Below are 10059 nucleotides of genomic sequence, written 5' to 3' on the forward strand. Positions count from 1 at the left end.
TAAAAAAAAAAAAAAAAAAATCTTAAACTACTTAGACTGTTAAAGACTCTAACTTCTGAAAGTCATAATTCTATACAATGCAAGATAATTTATGAAGAAGTCCTACCCCAAACTAATCTGATTTTTTTTCTGCAGAGAATGATTAATTTCAACAGATCAGTGACAAAAAGGTACATTTAATACTAAGTACCTATGATAACTATTATCATATTACTATAAATTCTGTTGGGGGGAATGATAAAAATAGGTCAAATCCATCAGCTAAGTTAGACTTAAATAGTCGATCTCTTCAAACTAAAAACAAACACTTTTCTTTGTTAAAATATTAGTTAAGTCCCAAGTGAAACAAGTACTAATATATAACACAGACTTTTACTTTTCAGAGTCAAAATAACCAGCAACCTAACATAATTAGAATAATTTGAGTAGTGACAGCAAAAATTCATTGTGTAATTTAATCACAAAAGTGGTAACATTGACTTAGGTGTCAAATTTTATTACTTAAATACTGAATTTATACTTTGTAAGTAGTTGGTAGAAGACGCCAGATGCAAAAACTCTAATGACATTCTTTTACATTTTCTTCCATTTATCCCTTTATTAATCTGGAAAAAGAAATTTTGGGGACCGGGGATTTAGCTCGGTGGTTCTGCTGTCTGTCTCGCAAGTGCTAGGACCCGAGTTCAATCCCCGGTACCAAAAAAACAAACAAAAAAGAAATTTTGTCCATATTCTTCTTGGAGATTATATTCTACACTAGATGCACTCAAACTACAACTAACTCCTTCTCTTTGGTTTTATCTCCTCTCAAACTTATACCCACACTTTGCCAGAGAGAGGCTCCACAAGAAAAAAAAAAGATATTATTACTATGGCAACATGCTCTTCTGGCACCCTGAAAAACCATTGGTTTAAATCACATGAATTTCTCCCATTCACTTTTAGCATACACAGAGAAACAAAGTTTAAGAGCTATAACATAATGGTGGAGGACAGGGGATATCTTTTGTGTCACAAATTCTGCAGCACATTAAAAATTCCACACTAGGGCTGGGGATTTGGCTGTGGTTCCGCTGCCTGCCTTGCAAGTACAAGGGCCCATGTTCAATCCCCAGTACCAAAAAAACAAAACAAAACAAAACAAAAAAACCCACACTATACTTCTAAAGACTAGATCAAGAGAACATGAACTTATCTAAATAATCCAGAATAGCCAACATAATTTTGAAATACAAAGTCAGAGTAATTATACTTGCCAATTTCAAAACTCACAAAAGTCTACAGTATGAAACTGGCAAAGGAGATATATAGATCAATGGAATAGAAACATGAGAAATCAACACTTATATGTGCTTACAGTCAAGTGATTTTTGACAAGGGTGCCAACATAATTTAACAGGAAAAGAAATACACAGTCTTTCCAATGAATGGTGCTGAAACAATTGGATATACAGAAATTAACTCAAAACAAGCTGTGTGTGGTGGTGCACACCTGTAATCCCAGCACTTAGGAGGCTGAAGCAAGAAGATCGCCACAAGTTCAAGGCTAGCCTGGACTACAGAGTGAGTTCAAGGACAGCATGGACTACATAGTGAGACTCTGTCTCAAAAAAACCCAGTAAAATAAATGGATTATATAATAGTTATATAATAATAGTAATAATAAAATTCTCAAAACCAGGGGCAGGAGATTTAGCTCAGTGGTGCTCCCACCTGCCTTGCAAGCACCGGCTCCCGAGTTTGATCCCAGGTACCAAAATATAAATTAAAACACCTCGAAAACAAAAAAGAATAAAAGTCTGACATGTTATAACTGGATAAATCTTAAAGACATTGTGCTAAGTAAATAAAGCCAGTCACAAAAGGTCAAACATTCATGATTCCAATTATATGAGAAAGTAGGATGGTCAAAATTCAGAGACAAAAAGTAGAATGGTGGTTTCCAGGAACTGAGGACAGAGAAAATGGGGAATTATTGTATGGAGTTTTAGTTTGAGATGAAAGAGTTCAGGATGGGCCGGGAGTGGTGGCACATACTTGTAATCCCTAAATTTGTGAGGCTGAGGCAGGAAGATCACTGGGAGTTTGAGGCCAACCTAGGCTACACAGAAAATTGAGGCCAGCCTGAACCACATAGTGAACTCTATCTTAAACAAACAAAAAAGCAAAAAGAGAGTTCAGAAGATGGCTGTTGGTGATGGCTGTAAAACAATCTAAATATATTCAAAGCCAATGAACTGTACATTTAGGAATGATTAAAATGTTTTTTGTTGTTGTTGGGGTTTGTTCTTTGTTTTTCTGTGGTACAGGGGATTGAATCCAGAGCCCTTTCACTGAATTATACCCAAAGCCCATTTTTTAATTTTGAAACAAGGTCTTGCTAAGTGACTAAGTTGCCCAGGTTGGGCTCAAACTTGCAATCCTCCAGTTTCAGCCTCCCAGAAATAGTAAATTTTGTAATATATAGTTTATAAATTAAAAACAAAACCAAAAATTGGTTAAAGTGGTTCTATATTATGATTATTTTACAATTAAAAATTTTTTCTCAGTCTAGGGTACTCATTACAAACTACTAAACATATTAAACTTACCTTGACAGTTTAAACTACTGTTCAATTCTTTGTTCTTAGGGCTTGTTCCTAGCGATATCCTTGCCTTTCTCTTTTCAAAAGTGCATACTAATACAAGTGAATCAGACCACTAGGATACAGTGTGATATCTACATTTAAAGAAGAAGAAAAAAAAAAAACTTTTCTACTATCGAAAATAGAATCTATTCGGTTAAGGAGAAAGAAAGGAAGAACAGAAGGGTGTGTAGTAAGGGTAAGAGACAAATGCGCTCTTTGACAAATAGTGGCCAAATTTCAGTTCAGCAAATAAGCTTTATACACAACTTTTACTTTCTTTATGATTTAGATAAATCTGGCAGGAAGACAAACAAACCAGTCAGTCATCATAAAGCAATTCATCTTCATTCACAGGAACCAGAATAGCACAAAGATTTGAATTTTTACAAAATAATTAGAATATAGCAATATTGAAAAGCCAATGTTTCATATATTGGGAAAAGTTCAAAAGTGGGCATATACCAGTGATTTAAATTATTATTTATTTCTTAATTCGTTAAAAATGAATAATTTCAGGGACAGGGATTTAGCTCTGTGGTGCCCCTGCCTGCCTCACAAATGCAAGGTTCCAAGTTCGATCCCCAATATCAAAAAAAAAAAAGAATTTCAAGTAAACTCATTTCAGTTACCTTAAAATAGTGCTCTTACCATTTTCAATGGTATTCAAAGGCACATCTTAATATGCTGATCTATACTGCTGTCACCAATTTGATTAATATAAAAATTTTCCAAAAAGGCCAACAATGATTACATGCTAGTTTGAGATAGATTTTTCTTATGCAACTAGTTAATTAGTACATTGCATCAGAAGACGGAGAACAGAACAATCTAGCAAGAAAGATAACTAGAACAAGAGTCAGATGAGCTCTTTTCTAATTTTGACTGCTACATACTAACCTGTGTACTGATCCCTGGAAGAGTCATTCAGTTCAATGGCTCCTATACTACTGAGGCTTTACCCAAGAGTAAAGTTTCTAAGCTAATAGTCTCTTTTTTCTCCTAACCAGATATTCTGTCAAGTACAAAATTTTCTATTTTTTGGTACCGGGGATCAAACTCAGGACCTTGTGCTTGCAAGGCAGGTGGCAGCACCACTGAGCTAAATCACCAGCCCTCAAGTACAAATATTTTTAAAATTCATTTTGTAAAATTAAGGGCATTATTTCAGAATTTAAAAAGTAGAAAAAATGTTTTGAGAAATTCACTACATTGTCTTTATTTTCCTCATTGAGATCTATGAAAATTTCAAAAGAAAGCATGCAACAATTTATTGGAGAAACATTTGGTAACCAAAAACACTGATTATTTCTTAATCTGAAGAAGCATGGGCTCTGGATTCAGTACTGTCTTCTAATCTAGCTTTACCACTCACAAACATGTTAATATTTTAAGCCATTCTGTTGTTATTGCTTTGTTTTGTTTTTGATTCATTACTTCATTTCTCCGAACCTATATTTATTCATCTGTAAAAATGTAGATAATACCTACCTCAAAGGAGTGTTGAAACGACTAAATAAAATAACGAAAGTATCTAGTACGATACTGGCATATAGTAAGCATTCAATAAATGGTAGCAGTTACCTAAAAGGAGATGAGATAGGATTATCATCAAGATTCCATGACAAGCAATAAGACAGGGAAATGTGATCAACAAAGTCTGAGAAAAATCAGTTCATTTACAGTGGTTAAAAAAAAGAATTGATTTTATTTTTTTATAAGTTTAGTTCTAAGGTTAAGTATAGCAAAAAAGAAAAAAAAAGTAGATATCATTTCTTCTCATTTGCCAATTCTATGTAAATACTCTTGAAAACTACTTCGCTTTTCTTTAAAGTAACTTATTTGATCTTATCTACATGGGATCAGAAGTACAGGTGATTTTCAGAGGTCATCTAATCCATCATCACTCTACTCAGGCTCAAAATGAATGCGCTTCAAATCATCTCCATGCTTCATGGTCAATGAGTTATCACTTTGTTTTCTTTTTTTCTTTCTTTCTTTGAATGCTGAATGATGAACCTAGCAGGTCTGTGCATACTAAGCAAATGCTCTACCATTGAGCTACATCCCATTTTTAAAAAAATTTTAAATTGCTCTCAAATTTGCCATTTAAAAATCTCACATGAAGAGTATGTAACCTTTTGTATAAGGAAAACATAAATACGTATCTGTTCAGCTCAATAGTAGAGACCTTGCCTAGCATATTTGAGGCCCTAAATTTAATCCCCAGCACTTAAAAACAAAACAAACTGAAAGAATATAGAAGATATTAAAATAGAGGGCAGGATATGTGGGAGCAGGAGTGGAAACAGGACTTTATTATCTACTCTTACATTATTTTGACTTATAAGCTATATGAATGTAATCACCTATTGAAAATGTATTCTAAATAATAACCCTGCCCCCCCAAAAAATCCTCATACTTTATAAGTTTCACAATAAATTTTTTTCTACCCAAACTAATTAACTCTGTATTGACCTGCCATTTGTAATTCATATAACCATAATCCTCATGTATCAGTTTATATCTAGTGGTTTTTGTTTTGCTTTTTTAGTACCAGTAATTGAACTCAGGGCCTCTGAGCTGTATCCCCAAGGCCATAGTTTATATCTAGTTTTAAGGCTATACAGAACAAAGTTTATGCAAGGTTGATACTCATGCGGTATATAACAAATTGTTACAGTAATAACATGTAATTTTTGTCTTCAATGAACATTTCCGACTTCTCTAAAATTTACCAACTACAATATAAAGTTATACTTCCTATTTTACCATTACTGATGACAATAATGGAATAAAGCTCTTTACCTTGGACAAATTTAAAGTACCCTGTAAATTTTTAAAATTCATTTTCATAAAAAGACTATACTTTTAAAAAACATATTTTAAATGAAAGTCCCTCAAAATAATAATTTACCATATCAAATTTATAGTAGTACATAGTTATTTTACATTAAATCTTTCAGTACCTTCTTTCTATTTCTCCCTTGTTCAGGTTATGAATATAACCCTGAAATGCTATTAAAAGCAATGACTCACCTTGTTTACCTGAAGTTTGAATACAGAATATTCATGACAAAATTGCCATGTCTGACAAGAGTGGCCTCTAGACCAGAAGTTCTTACTTAAGGGTGATTTTGCTTCCAGAAGATATATGGCAATGTCTGAACAATTTTTGGCTACTGGCATCTAGTGGATAGAAATCAGGGATGCTTTTAATGCACAGAAGAATCCCTCACAAAATAATTATCTGGCCCAAAATGTCAATATGTTGCTCTACATGATAGATCATAAATAATACTAAAGAAAATAAACCAATTCCTTTGCTACTAGAGGAAAAAAAAAATCAAGATAGGACACTTCTATATGACCAATGCCTTTAGACTAAAAAAAATAATTTTCAGGAAAAATGTAGTAGCTCTTGCCTAAAGAGCTTGTGCTATAATTTCAGGGTTATGTTCAATGTCGATGTGCTTTTATATAACTATAAATAAAGCACATGTCTCAAGGAAAAAAACCCCAATATGATATAAAACTACACTTTCTAATTTAATACCTGTCTAAAATGAATGTACTTGAACATGTATACAATGTACACAGACATACAGGCCTAGAAAATTCGCTAGATTTCATTTCAGTAGTTGGGCTTGTACTCACAGCCTTTGCACTGAACTGCATCTCCACCCCATTTTATTTTTAAGACATGATCTTGCTAAATTGTCCAGATTGGGCTGGAACTTGCAGTCTTCCTGCCTCAACTTCCCAGAGTACTGGGATTATAGGCCTGCCACCAGGCCCATCTTGAAACAAAAATTTTAACAATGGTTACCTTGAAGAGAGAGCTGAAGGAGGTGGGAGTGAAGAGGATTTTTACTTTTCACCTTATAGCTACTATCTATATTGGATTTTTTTTCATCATGAGACTGATGCACTTTTATAATAATTTAAAGATGTTCCACAAACAGTATATATGTATATATGCATAACATATGTATATATGCATAATATATATTCTGATGACAAAAATTAAAAATCATCAATTTCACAATGGCTTTTCTTTAGAAATTTTATTTTTCTTTAAGCTTCCTTTAAAAATGACAATTCTAGAGCCAGGGATTTAGCTCAGTGGTTTCACTGCCTACCTCGCAAGCACAAGGTCCTGAGTTCGATCCCTGGTACCAAATAAATAAATAAATAAATAAAAATAAATGACAACTGTATAGGGCCGGGGATGTAGCTCAGTGGTTCCTCACCTGCCTGGCAAGCACAAGATCCTGAGTTCAATCCCTGGTGCCGAGAAAAAAAAAGACTATAACTCTAAAATTAATAAAGACTATAACTCTAAAATTAATATTTAAAAACTAGGTTTTAAAGAATTTTTAACCTGACCTCTATTCTGAATAATGGGTACATGCCAATAAGATCCAGTTCAAGTTCTGACTCTTCTATTCAAGGCCTCAGACAAATAAGGAACGTGCTCAATATGTCTGAAGAAATACAAAACAGAGTTTACTCCAATGTTTAAAACAAAGGAACTAAATTGATAGCGTTCTCTAAAATAGCACAATTCCAACATTAGAAAAAGAATTTACTGACAGACCTAAATCCCTTCATCAAACTAGAAAGTCTTTTGAGTATCAGCACAGAAAGCATCATTTTTTTTCTCAACTGTTCACTTTGAATACTAAACAGAAAAGAAATTCTAGAGTATCTGCTCCTCTGTACACAAAATATATAGAACAATTAAGATGAAAATAAGGCTTTTAATATTATTCATCAAATTCCAGTTAGGTATTTTTGAACATTATTTATGATCTTTACACACCATTCAAAAGCATAAATATGAAGAAGGCAGCTCATCTTAAAAAACCGAAAACGCTAGGAATTCTCTAGACACAATAGGTTATTTCATTCTACTTCCTACCACACATACTATAAAGCAGAGACTAGATATACTAAGAATTTTTTATGTGACGTGGGAGTAATGGGACACAAAAAATTGTCTTTCTCTTCAAACACCACCTTAACTTACACTAAAGTCTGTAGTTATACTATCCTTCACTACAAAAATTAGATCTGCATATGAATTTATTCCTAAAGACTTTTATGGCCCAGAAAATATAAGTAAATAGGAGAACAAGGGGTTCTACATTAGCCATTCCTGAGTATGGAAACCCTGAAATCATTACTTCTACAATAAATGTCAAAAGAACTCAAGAGGTATGGATGGTGCCCATACTTTAACCTCACAGTATGGTGACACCAAATGAAATGGGGGGAGGTATTTATGACTTTGGAGGCTCACCAGCACTCTAACTTTATCTAAAGAAATTTAAATTCTGCTTGCATGAAAGCAAGTGAGTGATCTCTCAATTCACTTATGACAATTATGTAGAACTGGCCCAGAAAAATAAAAAAGGTTCTCTATTATATTATTAAAAAACTAAGCTTTTCAGATTCTCCCTTACAAGTTTCAAGGAAAAATAAACTACAGTATAGTTCTTAAGAGTTTAAAGATAGCCTTCAGGCAGGGTGTGCTAGCCCACAACAGTAATCCCAGCACTTAGGAGGCGGACCAGGAGAATCACCATGAGTTCGAGGGCACCCTGGGCTATATAGTAAGTTCAGGACCAGCAGTAACTACATAGGGAGAACCTGTCTCCAAAAAGAAAAAAAAAAAAAGAGCTTTCCACTTCATTTCCTAGCTAAAAGTCCATGTGTTCTAGGTTCATCTATCATCAAATTTCACTAAAGAGGGCTGAGGATTTAGCTCAGTGGTGCCATGGCCTGCCTCACAAGTGCAAGGTCCCAAGTTCAATCCCAGGTACCAAAAATAAATAAATAAAGTTTTTTTTCACTAAAGAGGTAACAGCCCAAGTGCTCCAGAAATTCATCCCATAACTGACTATTCAAATAAATTCCTTGTCTCATCTTGTCTTCATAGTTATTTCCCTTATAGATATAGACATAGACATTCAGGGGACTATCCACCTTAAAATCTAATATATTGGTTTTCCAAAGAAAATGCTGGGGACAGAATGTACTAAGGTTTTAAATTTAAAAGAAATCCCTGTTCACACCTAGAATAAGTACTAACTGTATTCTGTAATCCAAAAATAAACTCCCTTTATTCACCTGAGGTTTTTGTTCCTTTGGTGTTTTGTTTGTTTTTTGAGATGGGGTCTTGCTACATAGTTCAGGCTGGGCTTCAACCCACTATGTAGCCCAGGTTGGCCTCGTCGCCATCCTCTTGCCTCAGCCTCCTTAATGATGGGATTACAGGCATACACCACCATGTGTGGCTTTTATTAATCTCAAAAGGAGGAGCCAGGATTGTCTGTATACACGGAGAAATTCCTGTACTTTAGCACCAAGATTAGAGATTAAAATAACAAGGAACCTAGAACCAAACAATATTCCAAGCATAAAACAGTCATTAAAGGACGAGCCACTGTCAGGAGAAAACAGTGGGGTAGGTAAATCTCCCCTCTTTCCATATATATATCTTTTCCCCCAGAGCCAAAATGAGGATGAGGCCTACTATAGTAGATTGATGGGGCCTAAAAATGTGTGCAAAGAAGAGTATATATACATGAGTTTTAAAAAAATGAAGGAACTGATAACTCATTTTCCTCACTACAAAAGAAAGGTATTGGTAGGATACCTCACCTTCTCCCAACCTAAAAGCCTTTGAGTTCAGCCATCCAAGCTATTCCGAAGCTGAGAGATACACTGGAACTTCCTTTTCCTGTCTAACTTTACAAAACGTCCCAGGAGTCAAGAGTCACGTGATTTTTCTGGGTAAAAGCTGAAAACTCCTTAATATTCACCTGTCTCAAACTAAAAAGGAAAAATAAGAGAGCTACTTAAATACACAGGTAAGGCATACTAAGAGAAAAGGCAAATAAATACACCCTTCATCTTTGAGAAAAGGCACACAGTACAAATGCTCTTTGCGCTTACTTAGCTACCTCTGTATCTCTCTCAGTACCAAGGGCAGGGACATTGGGCAAGACCCCGCCCTCCCCCATCCCCAAAGCGGGGTGGGCGGGAGGTAGCCTGGCTAGTCCTTGTTCCCGCGCGAAGCTCCAAAGGACTCCCTATTGTGGGTCTACAGATGACGGGAACCCGTCCCGCTCCTGCCGCGAGCTGAAGAACGAGCCGAGCCCTCCCCAGGCCTGCACGGCTGCCACCACCGCCGAAGAGCTGACCGCTGTCAGAGAACGACTGCACCCGGGAAGCGGGAGCATGGCCCCAAACCCCGTGCTGGCCCAAAGACAATTCACGCCTCACGCGCTGTGTAGGAGCCGTACCTCGGACACCTCGTCTTCGTCACTGCCAGAGGCACCACCTCCACCTCCGGTCCTCAGCACAGCAGCCGCCAACTTGAAATCCAGCGCCGCATCCCCTCCGGCTGCACTGCTGCCGCCGCCG

At 35.7% G+C, this 10059-nt stretch overlaps 1 protein-coding gene and 1 long non-coding RNA gene across 3 annotated transcripts in view; both read right to left on the reverse strand.

Moving 5' to 3' along the window:
- Positions 1-4203, reverse strand: part of LOC104855054 — a 15474-nt gene extending 11271 nt beyond the window's left edge. Inside the window, exons 1-2 of the long non-coding RNA XR_778298.2 lie at positions 4116-4203; positions 2592-2719 (exon numbers count right to left, since the gene is read on the reverse strand). This is a non-coding gene — a long non-coding RNA (uncharacterized LOC104855054). The remainder of the gene's footprint in view (positions 1-2591; positions 2720-4115) is intronic.
- The window catches only part of LOC104855134 (ankyrin repeat and KH domain-containing protein 1), a 126748-nt gene that overhangs the window by 116278 nt on the left and 411 nt on the right, over positions 1-10059 (reverse strand). For both annotated transcript variants that reach the window (XM_033767169.1, XM_033767173.1), the window contains exon 2: positions 9939-10059. This exon is cut by the window's right edge. In XM_033767169.1, the coding sequence (XP_033623060.1) occupies positions 9939-10059 (121 nt within the window). The remainder of the gene's footprint in view (positions 1-9938) is intronic.

This window comes from Fukomys damarensis, unplaced genomic scaffold, assembly GCF_012274545.1.
Source record: "Fukomys damarensis isolate Sample0158 unplaced genomic scaffold, DMR_v1.0_HiC HiC_scaffold_3, whole genome shotgun sequence".
NCBI classification, from domain to species: Eukaryota; Metazoa; Chordata; class Mammalia; order Rodentia; family Bathyergidae; genus Fukomys; species Fukomys damarensis.